This window comes from Erythrolamprus reginae, chromosome 3 (assembly GCF_031021105.1).
Source record: "Erythrolamprus reginae isolate rEryReg1 chromosome 3, rEryReg1.hap1, whole genome shotgun sequence".
Classification (NCBI taxonomy): Eukaryota; Metazoa; Chordata; class Lepidosauria; order Squamata; family Dipsadidae; genus Erythrolamprus; species Erythrolamprus reginae.
The window spans coordinates 130,860,521-130,881,577 of record NC_091952.1 but is presented as its reverse complement, the minus strand read 5'-3'; the positions used below and the strand labels follow the sequence as shown (position 1 = coordinate 130,881,577).

The 21,057-nt window shown below is 39.1% G+C and overlaps 1 protein-coding gene and 1 pseudogene across 4 annotated transcripts; both read left to right on the top strand.

The window, feature by feature from the left end:
• The first annotated feature begins 1,194 nt into the window (after window positions 1-1,194).
• Window positions 1,195-18,676, top strand: FAM20B (FAM20B glycosaminoglycan xylosylkinase). Of its 4 annotated transcripts, XM_070746675.1 has the most exons (9): window positions 1,247-1,400; window positions 6,865-6,933; window positions 7,524-8,049; window positions 8,641-8,727; window positions 9,824-9,933; window positions 12,028-12,199; window positions 13,048-13,239; window positions 14,421-14,480; window positions 16,216-18,676. In XM_070746675.1, exons 3-9 carry the CDS (start codon window positions 7,673-7,675, stop codon window positions 16,445-16,447), a joined length of 1,230 nt encoding a protein of 409 aa, XP_070602776.1. In that variant the 5' UTR covers window positions 1,247-1,400; window positions 6,865-6,933; window positions 7,524-7,672; the 3' UTR covers window positions 16,448-18,676. The 4 variants fall into 4 exon arrangements, with proteins under 4 accessions (XP_070602775.1, XP_070602776.1, XP_070602774.1 ...); XM_070746674.1 differs by lacking the exon at window positions 6,865-6,933 and having other exon boundaries at window positions 1,195-1,537; XM_070746673.1 differs by lacking the exon at window positions 6,865-6,933 and having other exon boundaries at window positions 1,256-1,400.
• Window positions 8,830-8,930, top strand: LOC139166080 (U6 spliceosomal RNA; annotated as a pseudogene).
• Window positions 18,677-21,057: the final 2,381 nt, after the last annotated feature.

Genomic DNA, 21,057 nt, shown 5'->3' with positions numbered 1-21,057 from the left:
GACTTCGAAACACAGCTTGCATCTGTGCATGCATATGGATACCGATCAGGTGAACTGTAAGAAATCTAAAACGTTGCCAACGTGGTTTTACAGGATAAGACATATTGCTTAATATTTGTTCAAGGAGGGCAATTAACCAGAATCATTTAGTGTACCTAAAAGGCGAATCCACTACTTTGTGGCATTCATCTTCAGCCTCCCATACTGCTCTCAAACATTACAGAGAGCAGAACTGTCAGGTAATTCCAATGGGGATTACGGTAACTTCATAGATCTTAATGAATGTATTGTGATAATGGGATATAACAACAAGCGCTGACGAGGCTTCAAAAGCAAATTTCCCTCCTAGCCTTTTTTTTAGAAAATTAAATTGAATGGAGTGGGAGGTCAATCGCCACCACTTTTTCTGCCTTATATGTACCTTATATATACCCTTATATGCTTATATGGACCCAAACTAAGTATTGTTATATGGACCTGAATTAAATGGGGTTCCTCATGATTCTTGACAAATTTGTCTTTTTTAAATGTACATTGAGAGCAAGTGCACCAAAGACAAATTCTTTGTGTGTCCAATCATACTTGGCCAAGAAAAAATTCTATTCTATTCTAAATAAAGATTTCTATTCTATTCTATAGATTTCTATTCTATTCTAAATAAAGATTTCTAGTCTATTCTAAAGATTTCTATTCTAAAGAAAAATTTCTATTCTGCTCTATCCTTTGCTTTTTCCTGAAGCGTAGGAGTAGTTAGCCGGGAAATAGGAAATACTGGAGTTTCTTGATTTTATTTTTTTTAATCGCGCTGCTCCAAATAGTTCATGTGCCAAGATTAAAAGTACGACCTCCCTACAAGACAGTTAGCTATCGTAGAAACAACCCGTTCCATACATTTATTTTATTTTTTTCATAGACAACTCCCCCCACCCATCGCTTTTCCCCCTCACAGACACGCGAGAGTTAAAAGACAAGTGTTGGCAAAGGCCCCGCCCACCAGGCCTACGTGGAAGGGCCCGGCGACTCAGCTAGCGTCTTTTGCTATTGGCTACCGAACAAGAAAGAAAGCAGCGCGATCGTGTATCGGCGATCCTCCATTGGTGGAACGGGACACCCGGCGGCTACTCGGGCTCCTCTTGGGGGACGGTATTTCGAGTCTTAGCGCGAGAATAAACACACGGCTTGGCTCGGCTTGGAGTGGGCGGTTGGGCGATGGGCGTGGTCTGTGGCAGCGCGCCCATTGGCTGGCGGGAGGACGGGGCGGGGGCAACCGCGGAGAAGCGGTGGGTGGGGTCGGGTGCCAGTGGGGGCAAGGCTCGCGGCGGCGGCTGCGGCGGCGGTGGATCGCCTGCCTGTCGGGCGGCCTTGGGAGCAGCGATGGCGCGTTGGCGCCTGTTGGCTGGGTAAGAAGGGCGCAGACGTGGAGGGGGCGGGGGCGGCTGGGAAAAGCGCGCAAGCAAGTGCGCAAGCCGGCGGAGTAGTTGTTTGGGCCCGACTTTCCATGGCGCTTCTTCCCCTGGCGGGATCCGCAGACCGAATGGTGAGTCAAAAGCAAAGAAGGGAGAAGATTAAATGGGAAGAGGGAATTGTCAGGAATGGGTGGAGGTGGGGAAGTTTCCTCTCTTTCTGATGCTTTAGGGCAGGGGTCTCCAACCTTGGCGACTTTAAGCCTGGCGGACTTCAGCTCCCAGAATTCCCAAGCCAGCAAAGCTGTCTAGGGAATTCTGGGAGTTGAAGTCCGCCAGGCTTAAAGTCGCCAAGGTTGGAGACCCCTGCTTTAGGGGATCTCGGGCGGAGCGCTGGTGTGTGTGTGTGATTGTGAGAAAGAGTGTGTGTGTGTCAGAGTGAGCGTGCAAGCCCGTGTATGTGTGCACTTGGTGGGGAAGAACTCAATCGTATTTTGGCAAGGTCTGATATCAAAAAGAAAATAGTAAATGGAGGGCTTCACACGTTGTTGCTATTCACAGTGGGAAACCGAAGATGGTATTTGCGTGTTTTCCTCTGTCCCCCGCCCCCAATATTGAATAGTTAATTTAATTTAATTCATTACATTTATATATTAAAGAGGAGGAGAGGAAGTACAACAGTATCCCTTGCATGTCCTGGATAGATGGATACCTGTAGGAAGAGAATGGGAAGGGAATTGAATTGAATTGGAAGGGACCTTGGAGGTCTTCTAGTCTAACCCCTTGCTCCGGCAGGAAATCCTATACCACTTTCATTTTCCACCCATTGTTTCTTGTCTTGCCTTCTGTGCTTTGGAGAATAGCTTCACTCCCTCTTGTTTGTGGTGGCCCCTGAGATAGTGGAAACGCTGCTATCATGTCTCTCCTAGTCCTTCTTTTCATTAAACTAGACCAGTGTTTCTCAACCTTGGCAGTTTGAAGATGGGTGGACTTAAACTCCCAGGGAATTCTGGGAGTTGAAGTCCACCCATCTTCAAACTGCCAAGGTTGAGAAACACTGAACTAGACATACCAAGTTCCTGCAACCTTTCTTTATATGTTTTAGCCTTCAGTCCCCTAATCATCATTGTTGCTCTTCTCTGCACTCTTTCTAGAGCTTCAACATCCTGTTTAAATATTGGCAACCAAAGCTGAATGTTGTATTCCAAGTGTGGCCTTACCAAGGCATTATAAAGTGGTATCAACACTTCATGTGTTCTTGATTCTATCCTTCTGTTTATGCAGCCTAGCCTTGGGTTTTTTGGCACCTGCTGCACACTACTGGCTCATATTTAAATGGGTTGTACACTATGACTCCTAGTGCCCTCTCACACTTACTAGTTGGGCAAAGTGCCACATATGTACTGTACCTGTGCATTTTGTTTTTCTTGCCTAAATGTAGAACCTTACTTTTTTCAACATTGAATTTCATTTTGTTAGATAGCGCCCAATGTTCAAGTCTGTCAAGATCCTTCTGTATCTTAGCGTATCTTCTGGAGTGTAGGCTATTCCTGCCAGTTTAATATCACCTGCAAATTTGATGAGTTCCCCATCTATCCTTCATTCAGGTCATTGATGAATATGTTGAATAGTATTGGGTCTAAAACAGCTTTGGGATACAGTACAGGAGTAGGCAAAGTTGGCTCTTCTGTGACTTGTGGACTTCAACACCCAGAATTCCTGAGCCAATCATGCTGGCTGAGAAATTCTGGGAGTTGAAGTCCACATATCACAGAAGAGCCAACTTTGTTTACCCCTGCTCCAGTACATACTTCCCTCTATGTAGATGCAGTTCCATTAAGAACTACATGTTGAATGTGGTTGGTCAGCCAGCAACGAATCCATATCTATCTAGAAAACTCCTTTTGGTGCTTAAAGGGTAGCAGAGTGGAAGTCTGTTGAACTTCGAGGAGGAGATGCTGAAGAAGAGCAACACTACAGCAGTAGGAAGGATCTTTGCCCAAATACCTGATCTAAGGTGGAGAGGCCCCTGAAGATCTTGAGAGCTTTAAGCCAGATTCTAACACTTGCATATATGATATAGAAGACGTACTATTGTAATTATAATCTTTAATAGAATTACTTGGAAGAAAATAAGATGCAGATGTTTTGAGTGGTCACAATAAATAAATTCCAAATCTTCATAGGGTGCCAGGATGTACAGTATCCTGTAATATTTTGAATGTAATAAGCAATGTTATTCATGCATTTGAGTCCAATCTTCTTGGCATAGGATGTGATGATGATTCATGCGTTGCAAAATCTACCAATTCCTTGAAACATTTTGTTTTTATTTGAGAGCAAGTTAATATTTTGTCATAAAATTTTGCAATGTGAGTAGTTGTTACAAAACTTACATAAATTTAACGATAAATACATTTATTAAATTAATTTTTAACAATTTATATGATGACCACTGATTTTGGCTGCATTGATAGATGTACTGTATAATAATTTCTGATCTAATATAGTTATGCACTTAGTATTTGGAAAATTAATCTTTCAGTCTAAAATGAATAGTCAGAAAAATTCTGAACCCACCATGTGCATTTTTAGCCATAGCTATTATTCAATTTTTATTTTTTTCTCTCTCAGTTTTTAGTTCTTGTTCTCTATACCTCTTTATTCCTTGATATTTGCAGCATTAAATGATTGCAACAATAATTGGTTACAGTCCTGGTATTTTTCAGCAGGGTCCATTCAGACATCAACTGTGCAATATCAAGTGTACAATAACAGGGTTTCTTAGAAGTTTCATATACAAGTGTATGGTTTTTTACCAAGTGGGCAGTTATTTTAACTCATTGTTACGGAAGAACAGAAATAAGTTGCTTTGAGTGCATATGGTAGAGAGGGGAGAATTAATACAAATGTTGAGGCACTATAAAGAATCATAAGCTGCATTAGTGTTTCTTTTCAAAGGGGAATTGTTACTAGGTTAAGGAAAGTTTGAATAGAGTTTATATGGGTATATAAAGAAAAAAATGGCTGCATGTTTTGTACCCTAATCAGTGAAATAAAGGCCGTATAGTCTGTATTTCTGATCAAGCAATAAGGAACCTTTTTTACCTTTATGAAAACAGAGCCATAGGCTGGAATTCTTTTGGAGGTAATTTGTTTTCCTTTTCAGGCAGATTGGACAGTTTTAAAATGTTTTACTTGTCTGTAGGTTATCATTCTAAAATATTGAGATGTGAAAAGTACCTTCAACTGTTGTATTTTATTATGCAGCTTTAGATTTTTTTTAATGGAAAATGTGCAATGTTATATTCAGACCTCTTAAAACAATTATTCCCCCCCCCCCACACACACACACATCAAATAATGTAGCCCAAATATTTGTACAAACTTGTTTTGGGGGAACAAATATACTAATCATAATTACAGTCATTTTCATGAATGATTTCATCATTCAGATTTTTTATAATGACATTACCTAATTAAGACACCGCCCACCCTAAGATTCAGCGGTAGGGTGATGTAAAATTTGCTAGGGTGGGGGAGTGGAACTGCCCTTCTTACCAGGCCTTGCAAACCCCGACAGTATCCTCGTTTTCTTCTATGGGCCACTTGCAGGCGTCATTCCCCAGTCTCAATCTGGCGCCCATTTCTCAGCTGCAGATGGCTTTCCGGAAGCCTGACAGCAAAATATAGGGTGGAGATAATGCGTGGGAGTAGTGGCAAGAAGTGGGCTGGCAATGGGCTTCTACTTGGTGCTGTTGGTGCCCCCATCACAAGGTGAGTCAGTAATGAGACTCACCCAAAAAGAAGTCCTAGCCAGGAAAATAAAACCCTGTCTTATTTTCAGGGAAACATGGTACATATACCTGCACACATACATATACTGTATATTTATATGAACATGAACACCTCTACACCCATTCCTGCTTTAGGGGTAATAGTCACATTGGAGAATTCAACAGTTATTATGGTTGATAATTAGTGTTAAGATATTCAGCAGTAGTTCTTAATGTTTTGGGGAAACTGAATTTAAAATACACTATTGTGTATAGCTGTAGTTTAAGATGAATACGTACAACGATGTGAGAAGAAATACATGCCTTAAGCCATTAACATCCAAGGGAGCATGTAGCAAGTGCATACGATAGATACCATCTGTCTGTCATTTTCCACTTCTGTGGTCTTCACAGTTTGTCAGACACAGCATGTTTCAAAGGTTTTTTCCCCTCATTTCTCTTCTTCCCAAGGCTATTTTAATTACATTAGTTCTACTGTGTTAGTCTACCTATTACTAAAACAGCAGACAATTTTGCTTGCAATTTTCAGAACATTCGTATAAACGGAAAATTTATTTGGGATTGGAAGGAATAGGAATTTTGTTTTTGGAATTTACATCTAGATTTCAAACTTACTGTTATTAGAACTTGCCAGCATTTACCTGCTAGTAGATTTTAAAGAAATGAAATAATCTTGCAAAATGAGGTCAGTGCTATGAATTTTTAAAAATTGGGCATTATATTCTACTAACCTAGGATAGTGTTTTTGATCAATGTTACAAAATATTTGGGAGAAGGAATTGCTTCTTTTTCAAACTTTGGAGTTTGTACAGTACTAATACATTTTTTTCCCTCCGATCTAAGAAAAAACTGATGACTTGCTCTTTTAGCTATAGAATGCACATCTCTTGCGTTATGATTCTAGCAAGTGAAAAAATATCCAATAAGAGGTACAGAATTAAACATGTTTTACTGTGATGAGATTCTAGTAGGAGAAATTCCATTAAATTAGAATTATAGAAGAAATGTGTTGTAAAATATTCTCAGGAGCTCATGGAAAATAGTACTGTATATTATTACTCCATTAAAACAAATACTCTGTGACTCTTGCAGGTTTAAAGGTGGTTTCAATCATCTCCTGTTGCTTTGCTGTTCTTTGCTGTTGCTGCAGGGAGTGTTTTTTACCATTTGCCTTTGACTACTGCTCTATATAAAATGTAATTATTACAAATGCAGTGTTTTTAATGTACTTTACATGGTATTTTATGGAATACCTGATCAGGTCTATTTTTGAAAATTGATGAGAGCCATTAAAAACTGCTCTGAGCTTATTAGAGAAGGTATAGATTGTAAATGGAATTCAATAAATAAAAATGCTATATGGGACATATAATTTAAAATTGTAATGACTATTGGAAGAGTGGAGTAATTTGATATATAGATGATAGAAAAATGAGAATATGTATAACTTCATTTACTATGAATCAAAACAGATTTGAAAATATTGAAATGAAAAACACAAAAAATGTGAATGGAGCAATTCCAGATAATAGAAAGAAACATTATTCTAGCACAAATTATCTTGGATGTAATTATCACACTTCTTAAAAAAGATTTGCATTGAGTTCACACATTACATTAAATCTTGGTATCAGTAATCATGGCTTGTTTCTATTTGTAATTAGAACTATAGCCTGACAGTGCTAACCTTAGATCATGAAAAACGTATGCTGTGGCATTTGAACCTTCAAAAGGTAGAAATAATCCATTCCTATGTATCTTAATATAGCAGTTAATTCAAGTGTTTTATACTGCCATGAATATCTCCAAAGTAAGGTACTTGCTCCACATCATGGTTTGGCACAAGACAGGTATTTTAAATACGTTTTATATAGCTCTCTGCCCAAGTTGGAAACAAAATAATTAATAATAATAATTAATAATAATTTATTAGATTTGTATGCCTCCCCTCTCCGAAGACTCAGAGCAGCTCACAACAACAATACACAGTGTACAAATCCAATATTTAATTGTATTGCCTTCCTATGTTCCAAGAAAAGTGGAAATAAATTGTATCTTTATAAAAGTTAGGTTAAAACCAATCAGTTCTATCTATTTAGTGGTACACATTCATTTTCTGAAAATCTGTTTGAGGTGGGACCTATTTTTCAGTAAGTCCTGATTTGAAAAGTAACTGTCTTAGAACTAGGCTAAGCTATGGGTAACCCCATTGCAATAGATCATTTTTAAGTAAACTGTAATACTATAAATCAGCAACTTCTTTTCAAGAGATACCTGCTGAATTTGCTAATAGTACAAAATTCAATTGTCGCTTTAATTACAGGAGTACCAGAAGATGTAGTTGCAACAATGGATCATTTGGATTGAAGCTAATGAATAAAAGTAATCAGGAACTGCACTGCTTATCATCTTGTTTTGTGAGAGCTTTCCTGTAGCCTTTGATAAGCCACCAGAAAAGGACTACTAATCATCATGAAGTTGAAGCAACGTGTGGTACTTCTGGCAATTCTACTTGTCATCTTTATTTTCACAAAGGTTTTCCTCATAGACAACTTGGACACATCAGCAGCCAATCGTGAGGACCAGCGCGCCTCCCATCGCATGATGACGAGTCTGCGGATCGAATTAGACCCACGACTTGACCACACACTGCAGTCTCCTTGGGAGATTGCAGCCCAGTGGGTGGTGCCACGTGAAGTGTATCCGGAGGAGACACCAGAACTGGGGGCAGTGATGCATGCTATGGCTACCAAGAAAATCATCAAAGCAGATGTGGGCTATAAGGGCACCCAGTTGAAAGCTCTACTTGTGCTGGAAGGTGGACAGAAAGTAGTCTTCAAACCTAAGAGGTAAAATGCTTCTTCAGTCACAGATAATATCATCTGTACTCGTTTTGTTATCTGTCTAATGGCTGATAACAGCTTAATGGCTGAATTTGAACAAAGTTGTAGCTTGTGCATAAGTCATAAAGTTTGCATTCATACTTTACATTTTGTGTCATAAAACAAGAATTGCTGATTCACATAATGCAGAAACAAGTTATTGCATGCCTTAGCATGTAATTTGCATTAGGTTTTCCCAAACAGGAATGCCTGATAGAAGGAATAGAATTTAGACTTAATATACCGCTTCACAGTTTGCAGTTAAGATCAGGATAATAAATAGATATTTGCTGAAATCCCATACCATTCCTTCTAAGTAAGTAAGAAACAGGCCTGTGCCTCTGGGATGGAAGCATTTATGAGGTATTTCCTTTTATATGTGGCAGTACAAGTAATTGCTAGAATACTTGGCACTGAGAAAAGTTCTTCAGAGTTACTTCCCCCCCCCCCCCCATTACTACTGGGATGACGAAGAGTGGTTGTTTATTGGAGATTCTTCTTTAATCTGAAATCAAATCCATTAGTCAAATAACCCTTTTATCTTTCCATAATATTTAGATATCCCAGAGACTATGTAATAGAAGGAGAGCCATATGCTGGCTATGACAGACACAATGCAGAGGTGGCAGCCTTCCATCTAGACAGGTAAAATTTTGATACTTTGATACAATATACTTAGTTTATTCATACAGTTTACACCTCACCTTTCTATCCAAAGGGCATTTAAAGTGGCTAACAAAATAAAATGTACTCACTTTGACAGCACATAGCTAAATTGACATAGGGAAGATTAGCATGGTCCCTGTGCAAGGATGACACACTAACAATAACAGACAAAACATTAATAATTAAACTTTTATAAAATCAGTTAATATAAATTATAAACCAGTTTAAACATAAAAAGGCCAGCTAAAAAGAAAAGGTGATTCTTCTACTGCAATAGGGGGTAACATTTCAAGAGAGTAAATTCCATGGGAGAAGACCCAATCCTTTGAGTTTGGGGCCAACTCAAAGAGTGAGAGCATCTTTAGGGGGATGATGGTCAGCAAGTTTATGATGTTCAGCAAGTCGATGCCTAAATTCTTACATTGAGCTCCACAAAAATTGGCAATCTGTTTGGGTCTTTCAGTACCTGTTTTCCGTAAAGAGTGCAGATTAGCAGTATGACACATTATTTCCCAAAGAATTTAAATTTTAACCTAAATTAAGTCCAATCTTTATTCTGGTCAATCTTGTGAAAATCTCCGGTTCTTCAGTTCAAGAACTATTGATCTTATGTTGCTGCAAGACATTTTCAATATATTTCAGTAGCAGGTGAGCTGCCACCAACTTTGATGATTTACAGCAATTAATAAACAATCAGCCTAAACACAATCCAAGCCTAAAAGATTGCACTTCTGGCAGATCCTTTTTTATGAGCCAAGTACACCCAGAAATCTGGCACATGAATAAGATCCAAAGAAGCAAAAACTTTGTATTAACCTCAATTTTTAATTCAATAAATATATAGAATTCAAAAGAGAAGAAGGAAAATTACCAGTTGCAGCTCAAAACAAAACATAAATATTACTAACTAAGAAGTTATATTTAAAATTACCTCTAACATCTCGGGAACCTTTAAACCTTTCAGGATAGTAACTGGGTAATTCCTACAGAGTACATAGCTAGGTCCAGCATATACTCTCTATTGCGTTATTTGAATTCATATCTTGTTTAATGTTATTCTTTCTCATTGAAACAGAATATTAGGCTTCCGGCGGGCTCCACTCGTGGTTGGTAGGTTCGTGAACCTCCGTACAGAGATCAAGCCTGTTGCCACAGAACAGTTGCTTAGTACTTTCATGACTTTAGGTAGGTTTTAAAACACATCTCTTGTAACATTCCTGGGAAAATACAATTTGAAGAATGCTCAGTAGACATCATACTCAACAATTCCCTATCACATGCACACACACACAATCTCCTTTTTTTCAATATTAATAATGATTTACATCTGTACAAATATTTAGAGTTAGTAATGATATAGAATTCACACATTAAGATTGTAAATTCTAATTTGAGACCAACATCAGTCTTGACAGAACGCCACATGCATTCTAGCCCTGGGAAGGACAATGTGGTAATATATTTCTTATCTCAAACCTGGAAAATCAGAAGTAAATCAGGGCACACAGAATACTTTTGATTCCTGAACAAAACTTCCATTGAGAAAGTTTTATTCACATGTATGACATGTTAATACTTTATCTAATATTTGTGTCAGAGTAGTACAAATACTACTTAATTTATGTCCATTTGTTTGTTTGTTTATTTATTTATTTATTTATTCGATTTTTATGCCGCCCTTCTCCTTAGACTCAGGGCGGCTTACAACATGTTAGCAATAGCACTTTTTAACAGAGCTAGGCTATTGCCCCCACAATCCGGGTCCTCATTTTACCCACCTCGGAAGGATGGAAGGCTGAGTCAACCTTGAGCCGGTGATGAGATTTGAACCGCTGACATTCAGATCTACAAGTCAGCTTCAGTGGCCTGCAGTATAGCACTCTACCTGCTGCGCCACCCCGGCTCCTCGGCAACTGAAAAAAGTAACCTACAAAAAAGCAGGTGCAATGGTCCTTGTACTTATTACCATTGCTAGGTTCTCGTGGTCATATAACGAGTCAGGTGCTTGGAGACTGGCCCACATTTTTGACATTTGCAGCATAATACTGGGGTCAAGTGATTGCCATTTGCAACCTTCCCAACCGGCTTTCAACAAGCAAAGTTCAATGGGGATACTGGCAGGGGAAGTCACAAGTTGTGGTCATGTCTTGCTTAGTGATTATCGTATTTTGTTTAATGACTACAGTAAAAGAGATTGTAAAATAATGTGTAGTCACATGATGCCACACTTAATGACCAAATTTCCAGTCTTGTTAATTGAAGACGCAGTTAGCCTTTACTTAATTATTTCAATAGCAAGAGAAGACTGTTTAAATTTTGAGATGGCTGGTTTTGATTATGAAGATAGGCCATTTGGGGGGGAATCTGGCACATCATAAGAACATAAGAGCCATGCTGAATCAGGCCAAAGCCCATCGAGTCCAGCATTCTGCATCACACAGTGGCCCACCAATTGTCCATGGGGATCTTGAGCAGAAAGAGAAGGCAAGACCCTCCCTTTCCCTTGACCCCCAACAAATGGTATTCATGGGAATCCTGCCTGCCTCAACCAACATAGAGGCTGCACATAGACATCCGTTTCAATAACCACCGAAACACTTGGCATCCATGAATCTGTCTAATCTTGCCTTGAAGCTATCAAAGCTGACAGCTGTCACGACCTCTTCTGGAAGTGAATTCCATAAACCAACGACCCTCTGGGTGAAGAAATATTTCCCTTGATTTGTCCTCACTTTCTTACCTATGAGCTTTAGGGAGTGCCCCTTGTCCTAGTATTGTGTGATAGAGAAAATAATTTTTCTCTATCCACCTTTTCTATTCCATGTATGATTTTATACACTTTGATCAAGTCACCCCTTAAACGCCGTCTTTCAAGGCTGAAGAGACCAAGGCGTTGCAACCTGGTTTCATAAGGGAGATGCTCCATTCCTTTGATCATTCTTGTTGCCCTTTTTTGCACCTTTACCATCAAATATTCATATCTTGGTTAAATATCTGCTGTTGCAGCTGGCAATTTTTTCCATTATCAACATAGATAATGCCTGTTTCAAACTAGTTAAGCAACTGGGAGGTGGGGACTGTGCTATATAGTTACTATACAATCCAATTCTTCATAAATTAAGCATTAGAGGTGAGCCTTTTTAGAACTGATGGTTTCTCTCCCAGAAAGCTTCTTAACTAGTCCAAGTTCTTAGAAACTAGAAGTGACAAATAATTAGTAGCAGGATTTAATTTAGTTATAAGATAGCTGCTTCGTTCTAATGTTTGTTTGCTTTCCAGGTAATAATACTTGTTTCTATGGGAAGTGCTACTACTGCCGGGAAACAGAACCAGCCTGCGCAGAAGGAGATTCCATGGAAGGATCACTCACTCTTTGGCTGCCAGATGTATGGCCTCTTCAGAAACATCGACATCCATGGGGCAGGACATACCGAGAGGGCAAGTTAGCCAGGTATGAAGTTCACAGCAGTTACCTCCTCGTCATTTCAGTTAGTCAGTCCAGAGAATGGGCTACAATTGTAGAGGCAAGAGGAGGTATCATCCTTAAATTGCTAATATATGTTGTATCTAACTAATTGTTAAAACTCAGTTCCTTTTATGCAGAAGAACAAAGTCACACTGAAAAACTAGGAGCAAAAGATTTCAAAGATGAATGAGAAATGAAGGTGCCTTTTGTGTGTGTTTTTCTTTCGATAACCTTTGGGTTTCCTAAAGCAAAATCATTTTTTAGGATGTGTTTTGTCTGCTTGAAAATCCCTAAATCCATAGTTAGTTATATAGTAAGAAAATACTGTAGTTAGTTACCTTTATAAAAGCACACACAATGTACTCTGTTAGGAAAGGATAAAGCAGTTTGTTTTAAGTTTGGGTCATTTTCATTATGCATTAGTCCATGAGTTGAAGTGTGACATGCAGCAGTTAATAAAACTCCATTCTGTGTATTGGTTTTGATCAGTTCAAGTTTGCTTATATAAAAAATCAGTCTTCCAATTTGATCCTTTTTTTAATTTCACATTGTTTTCTTGAATATCCATGTTGCCAATCATCATTTATGAATTAAAAGGTAAAAATAAATGAAGAAACCTTTATGTTAAAAGAGAAAACGAAGCAGAAGAGACAATTTTGTCATCTTTTGCCATGGTATTTTATCAAACAGATTTTGAGATAAATTTATTTTAAAAATTAGTTCTCTCACCCCAAATTATGCAATCTTCTCTTTCAGCCCTTTGAAGTTACATAATTATACTATAAATCTTAAAGATCAACAGTGTTTGGTTGAGCTTCTATGTTTGCTTTCAGGTGGGAATATGATGAGAGTTACTGTGATGCTGTAAAGAAGACCTCACCCTATGATTCAGGCCCACGGCTTCTTGACATCATTGATACAGCCATCTTTGATTATCTGATTGGGAATGCCGACCGACACCATTATGAAAGTTTTCAGGATGACGAAGGGGCCAGTATGCTTATTCTACTTGACAATGCCAAAAGGTAGGGAAAATATTGTCTGACATTCAGATTCCTTCTGTAAAATAATTGCCACCATATTACAATTGGTTTATCATAATTACTGCAGTGTTAAGGTTGCCCTAGTTTAAAAGCTAACTGAAATAGTGTTGGTTATGACCTATAAAGCCCTTCATGGCACCGGACCAGATTACCTCAGGGACCGCCTTCTGCTGCACGAATCCCAGCGACCAGTTAGGTCCCACAGAGTGGATCTTCTCCGGGTCCCGTCAACTAAGCAATGTCGCCTGGCGGGACCCAGGGGAAGAGCCTTCTCTGTGGCGGCCCCGGCCCTCTGGAACCAACTCCCCCCAGAGATTAGAACTGCCCCCACCCTCCTTGCCTTTCGTAAACAACTTAAAACCCACCTCTGCCGCCAGGCATGGGGGAATTGAGATCCTCTTTCCCCCTAGGCCTTTACAATTCTATGCATGGTATGTATGTATGTATGTTTGGTTTTTATATTAATTGATTTTTAATCATCAATACCAAATTACTATTGTACACTGTTTTATTGTCGCTGTTAGCCGCCCCGAGTCTCTGGAGAGGGGCGGCATACAAATCCAATAAACAAATAAATAAATAAATAAATATCAGGAAAGAATAACTTGGGAGTCCTTAGTGCTCTTTGAGCTTCATTATTTGCTTGTGGATATACCATTACACAATTAGGTAACAGCATTAGAGTGAGTAAATTTGGGGCTTGCTCTGCCAGGTTTGATTTTTTCATTGACAATTCCTTAATTAGGGTATTATTTTCTGCTTGCTTGCCTGGTATTAATCCTTACTTATCTGGGTGTTGTCAGTTGAAGAGGATGTTTTCTAGGCTTTTTATTCTAAGCTGCTTTATTATCTTTCGAATGGTGTGTAAATATGGCTTTTGTCTTTTGATTTATTTGAATACAATCTTCCAGGAATTCCCTAGTGCTTTTAGCTTCAGATTGATGCAGGAAGCTCACAATTTCCCAGTTGAAACGTTCATGTGTTGTGAGATTAAGCAGTTTCCCTCATGAGGAAACACCATGGACTTGCTCTTTATGGATGCACACTGCTAATTTTCTTCCATTTCTGGCACTTTCGGTTGCCATCTATCATTTTACTGACAGATATTGTATAGACTTTACCAGAGGGAAATATTTTACTTATTTTTTTAATCTGTTTTTCAGTTTTGGAAATCCTTCCCTGGATGAGAGAAGCATCCTTGCCCCTCTTTATCAGTGCTGCATGTGAGTAAAGAATAAAAAGTTATTGACTTATTTGAATATTATCTTAAAAGCAATTATGGATATTTTGTTTCTCCAAAAAGAAGGCCAGGTCTTATTTTCTTTGGCCCCCAGAAAAAATGGCGAGGCCTTCATTTTGGAAGGTTCTAATTATTGACTCACCTCGGGCTGGGGTGATACGGACAGCCCTGCCCAGCAGAAGCCTGCTGCTGACCCACTTCTGGTGCCGCTTGCTGCCATTCGCACACATTATCCCAGTCTCCGTTTCACCTTCAGATACCTGCTAGAAACCTTTGCCTTCAGATGCCTGCCAGAAGGTATCTGCAGCCGACTTATCAGCTGTAGAGGGCTTTCCAGGAGGCATCTGTAGCCGATAATAGAGCCCTGGATCGACTCTATTATCAGCTGCAGATGCCTTATTTATTTATTATTTATTTATTAGATTTGTATGCCGCCCCTCTCCAAAGACTCGGGGCGGCCTTCCAGAAAGCCCTCTGCAATCGATAATATATAAGCTGCAGATGCCTTTTGGTAGGTATCTGAAGATGAAACAGAGTTCAAGGCGATGTGTGTGAGTGGTGGAAAGCGGCCAGAGAAGAAGGCGAGGCAGGTGTTGGGATACGCGAGGCCTGGTAAGTAGGACACCTCCATCCCTATCCTAGCTTATTTTTTACCTGTGTGCCTTGTCCCACTCCTGGGTCTTAATTAGAGCTATTTTTTTAGGTGGCCTTAATTTGATCGTATGTGCTCAAAAACATGGCAGGGCTTCTTTTCAAGGTGGGTCGTCCTTTTAGAGAAACAGGGTAATATTAAATGTACTTTTGAGTTCTTACGTTTGATGATATCAGTAAGTCCAAGGCAGCTTCAGAATTTGAAAAATATTTTAGAATGTTAAATACAAAATTATGTGTTTTTAGCATCTAAATGAGAGCCTATGTGTTAACGTATCATTCTCTAAACCTTTGGAACAACTAGTTGTTTAAAAAAAGAGAAGACTAGCATTAAAAATTAATGCTGGAGAAAGACATTCCCTCTAACCTTTGCAGCTTTTTTCTTGAGGGAATCTCAACATTTCAGGGATCTAGATTTTGCTGGCTTGTAACTGCCTTTCAATAATGCATGTAACAATCACTTAAGTTCTGTGGTCCAAAGGAAAATTATTCACGGATACGGGAACAAGAGCTTGCAGGTCATGAATTGAGAATGACACATATTTCCTTTGTTGGAAAATATAAATCTTCTGTTAATTGGGTTACACATCTAAATATCCGTAGTACCATTCTTTATATTCATAATTTTGTAACAGCTTTACCAAATACTAGACTTAATAATTCATATCCGGAGCAGCTAATTGATTTTGTATGCAACTTAGCACTTACCATCTATTTCCACTTCCCTGAAAGTAATGTGAGGTTGTTACTTTTGATTAAATATAGGCTTATGAATTTTAATTTAATTTAAAAACTGTTTCTGCAATATCACTATAGCGAATAAGTAAATCTTGTAACAAGCTTTTTTTTGGAAGATTTTTTTTCACTGTAATGTAAATTATGATATACTGTGTTTATTTCAGTGTAGATTTCAAAGTAGTAATGTTTATATACCGTAATATGATTTAAAATAACATTTCATTCTTTAAAAAGTTTAAAATACTGAAAATATTTTGGGAAGTCTTCTGAAGGTTTGGACTTCTGATACAAACCCAAGTTTGTTACACTCCCGTGTTTTTCTTTTGCAGTATCAGAGTCTCCACATGGAACAGGTTGAACTATATAAAGAACGGAGTCCTGAAGTCTGCCTTAAAAACTGCTATGTCTCATGACCCTATTGCACCTGTGCTGTCTGCTTCGCATATGGATGCCCTGGACCTACGACTTCTGAATATCTTGGCTACAATAAAGCAATGTACAGATCAGTTTGGGCCAGACATTGTATTGGTGGAAGATAGAATGACACTTTCCCATTTGTAGCTTTAAGAGAAACTGATGGGGGATTATTTTTTAAAGTAATAAATAGAAAACAGCACAACTGGTTCTGCATGACTATGGGCAGGATAAACTGGAGTTAAATAACAGAATTTCTGCATCAGAAGAGAAACAATTGTAGTTTGAATGCGCTGCTGAAGACAAGAAAGTTCCCCCTTGGGTAGCCCTGTATCTTCTCCCCCCCCCCTTCCTTTTTTGGATTCCATTGCTGGCAGTGGATGTTGCACTGAGGCCTCTCCTGGGATTTCCTGTGAAGTGATGGGTATTGGGACACTTAATACATGCTTATTCCAGAAAAAGATCTTATTCTTCTAACTGATTCCAAGTACAATCTTAATACTTTAGTCTAATTCAGGGTTTTAAAGAATACACTATCTAGGCATCCGTAATGGCAATTTAAAAAAATAAAGAATGAAAGGTGACGGAGGGGTAGGGTAAATGAGATATTGAAGAGATTTACTGCTTCTCCTGATAAATATACATCTATTGCTGAATTTTTTTTAAAGGACTTCACAAGGGAATGTGTAATTGTGTTCAGTGTTCTGTTAAATCCAAAACTACTGAAGGAAAAGAACTGTTCTAAATTACTATTGAAAACTGTTGTTCATCTACAAGGCTGAAATTACTCAGGCCTGCACAATGCTGCAAAGTTCTAACCAGAGATTTTTGTGCAAATTATTGTGTTCTCAGATGTAAGGGTTCTTGCTGCCTTGAACCCAATATTTCTCCTACAAAGTGGAGCTTGAGCCAGTACTTTATGTCCTGTCAGTGCTGTAGATTAAAAAAACAAACGGGATTTGTTGCTAAACTTCTGATCTAAACTGAAAATCTAAGAAGATATGATGAGTGCCTGCGGAAGGAAAAACAATGTTTTATCCACTACTATAAGGCAGTTGCAGATGTTATGCTGTCGGACATTCAGGATTGTCTGTCATTTTCAAGGTCTGAGCTGAACTAAAGATATTTTTTAGATGCATATTTTTTGTTTTTTGATCCATGTTGTGATTCCATGGCTTTGTGACCATTAGCAGGAATTGTAATTTGTGTTTCTAGCTTCAGGAAATGTATGTATCTTGGTTTTGATTCATGCACCTGATAGTCCTGCCAAAGATATTGGAGGGAAATGCGTGGACAACAATTATGTATGTTAACTCCAATGTTTAATGCCCTGAACTATTATTCACCAAACCTGTATTCTAAACCTCAGAGATTTTTTGATAGATGTTTCTGATAGCTATATCCAGGATGGCAGTTAACAGAAATTAAAAGACAGGGTCCATATGTTTATCAGTTCCTTCTAATAGTTTTAAAAATCAATTTGGACATGCTTCCTCTCTTGAAAATAGACCCTAATGCTAATGTTACAAAAAGTAATATTATCATGTTTGCACCTATTTCAATAACTTTACTCTTATACTACATCATTTTTAAGGCTCATTTTTTTGGCCTATGCCAGTAATTGTTTTAGGATGGTTCCCTAACCTATCAGTTGGCTTAATGCCAAAATACAATTGATATTTATGCCAGGGGTGTTATCATACACAGGCCATGCCCAACCTGGCTCAGCAAAAGCAAAAAATGTTGCAATATGTTATGTGATGTGATCGAGCTTTACACCTGCCTGTTATGTCTACCTTAAGAAAATAAGTTGATTTTTGTCAGACTGGTTCAACTAAACGGCTCAAATCACAGAACAGTAACTTGATAATAGTTAATAGTTGCTATTATGAGGGTCTCTAGCTTCAGGCTTTTTATAAATACCACCCAATTATGTCTGTGGCGAAGATGATTTTTTTTGTGTGTATGGTAAGTGTACAATCACAATGAATCTACACCTGGAAGATGCTGTTAGGGAGGAAATCATCTTGCTGTTTGATTGAGACTTTAAGAATAACTTCATGTTTCCTTTATATGCTATTTTAAGAATAAAGAAAATGGAAGGCACATCCTGTACTTGAACAGACAAGTAACTATCTTGCATCTGAAGAACTGGAACTGTTGCTAAAAAAGAAAATAAATAATTTATTAAGTAACTTATTCATATGGCAGCTGAAACAAAATGTTCACCTTGAAGCGGCCAGAGACTTGCCTTTTGGAGTGGGTACGAGTAGAATCTGTTGGGAAAAGGAAAAACCGAATCTCAGTTTTGTGTTTTCCCAAGGATCAGGCTATGCATAGATAAGTATTATGTGAATAAAGATTTTAATAACGTGAGCTTATTCTCTGAAAGAAAATTTTTGATAAGAGATAACTTCTGACATAATCATTAACTCCATTTCTAATGGGAGTTTACATCCTCAGTATCATCTGATAAGGTTTGTGAAGAACTAAACTTGGATTTTAAGCAAATGTTTTCGATATTGTTTGAGGCAAGTTAACAAAACTGGGGCTGCACAGGATCTCCCAAACACATGGATTTACTATATTATTCATCAACATTACCTCATCCTTCTGTTGCTTATCCTGGTCCTATCTAAAGGGCATAACCTTAGCCAGGGATAGCGCACAGGACACTTTAGCTAGGGCTGTAAAAGACATGGGCTCTTGCAGGGCCTCTTTAAGATTCTCTGACCAATTCAACACAGGATGCATGGAAAGAATTACATCATTTTACTCCAGCTTGCTTGACGATTTCAATCTCCTTTCTCTTCATCCGGCCTCAAATACTTATTAAATTTCCAAGTTATTAAAAAACTTTCTGAATTAAAAATAATCTCTATTAATAATCTTTCTAGAAACACCCTATTCTAATAACATTTATGACGGCATTTATAACGAAGAGCACTTAGTTGGGTTAGGGTTGCATAGAGTACATGATTATACTCTGACTTCATATCAGAAGTACATAGTCACATGTTGCTTCAGTTTCTGAAAGGAATGCTGTTGGTGAATAATCAAAGACTGGGATTTAAACTTGAAATCCATGAATGTACTTGAGTCTGACTTGAATGGCCTGAGTCAAGATTGAGGGCCCAAATTGTTGGGGGCAATATGCTAATTCTGTAAACCGCTTAGAGAGGGCTGTAAAAGTACTATGAAGCAGTATATAAGTTTAAGTGTATTGCTGTGTCCTCTGGCTATATTTGTCCAGCAAAGGTTGTGTAACTCTATGTACATATCATATTATCAGCCTGTAGGAGAGAACCGAAGCACATCATTGCCATCAAATATGCTTGCTCTTATTCCTTTTGTGTTCTCTCAGAACTCTTTCCAAAGCAATAGCTTTTTATAAGAAGTGTGCCATAAGAACCGGATTGCAAACTGGATATTTTTTAAAAAAATGTTCTGTAAAGTACTTTGGCAAATTTTCAGTAACATCAAAGAAAGGTCTCCCATTCTGGTTCTTTCCACGCTGCTTGGAAGACACTTCCTGTTAATGAACAATTTACTGATCGGTGACTAAACAGGTTTCACTAGAAACTGAAGTATCTGTAGCAGCTTGGATGTAGTAACTCATCTGGCTGAAACCATAATTGTGGATATTACTAGATTAAATGTTTACAAGTTTGAAGTTCAATAGAATTCTACTGTCTTACCTAGTGCATGATTCTAAAAGAATTATTTAAAAATTAGTTGACCTCCATATTTGTTTTATATTTTGAGCCTTCAGAGTATTTTAGGATGCAATTTTTCATCAGACAGACAACTTACCTTTGGCTTCATGGAATATTGTTTTAAAAAATAGCTTTGTTTGAAGGCTGAGGGACACATGGATTGGTGGCAGAGTTGTGTCAACATAATTTTTGCTAACCTGAATAAAAGGCTATTTGCATAAGATACTTGGCAGCTGCCAGCACTAGTGCACTGCGTTCTTTGTATTGCCCAGTTTGTTCCTATCGTCTTGTAATCCCTTCCTCTCTAATATCTCTGCTTTGCAAGGAAGTAGAGGAGAGAAACAGGTCAGATATAGCAGTGTTTTTCAACCAGTGTGCCGCGCGACATAGTCACGTGTGCTGCAACGCTCAGCTTCCAAGACTGGGAGCTGAGCTATCTTCTTCGCGTCTTCTTTTTTGCGCCTTCCTTCTTTGTGGCTTCCTTCTTCACACCTTCTTTTTCATGCCTTCCTTCTTCGCAGCAGGGGAGCTTTGGGGCCCAGTGGGAGGGCGCTGGCAGCAGTGGCACCGGGCAGTAGCCGGGGGCAGTGGCTGGGAGCGGGATCTCCAGGGTGCAGGCACCGGCAGCGCCCCACCCAGCTGGAGCTTCCCTGGCGGCATCAAGTGACCTTTGGGGCCTGGTGGGAGGGCAGCGGGAGTGGGAAGGCACCGGCAGCAGCGGCACTGGGCAGTAGTCGGGGCGATGCTTGTGAGCAGGAGCTCCAGGGTGGAGGCACCAGCAGCACCCTGCCCAGCTGGAGCTTCCCTGGCGGTGTCAAGTGACCTTTGGGGCCCGGCGGGAGGGCACTGGCAGCGGGAGCGTGCCAGCAGCAACGGCTACGAGCGGGAACTCCAGGGTGGAGGCACCAACGGTGGCGACTTAACGTGTTGCTGGACATTGTACATGCTGGCGCTGCGGAGCTGGCGCTGGCCTGCTGGCTGTGCTGGGATGGAGGTGCCAGCCCTGCACCCATGGCCAGCACAGCGCCAGCAGGTACAGAG

Bases quoted from the DNA above. Each gene is read 5' to 3' on its own strand.
- FAM20B (XM_070746674.1), top strand. From the start codon at position 7,673: ATGAAGTTGAAGCAACGTGTGGTACTTCTGGCAATTCTACTTGTCATC. The intron at 12,200-13,047 runs GTATGAAGTTCA...GTTTGCTTTCAG, and splicing joins CGAGAGGGCAAGTTAGCCAG to GTGGGAATATGATGAGAGTT. The intron at 13,240-14,420 runs GTAGGGAAAATA...TCTGTTTTTCAG, and splicing joins CTACTTGACAATGCCAAAAG to TTTTGGAAATCCTTCCCTGG.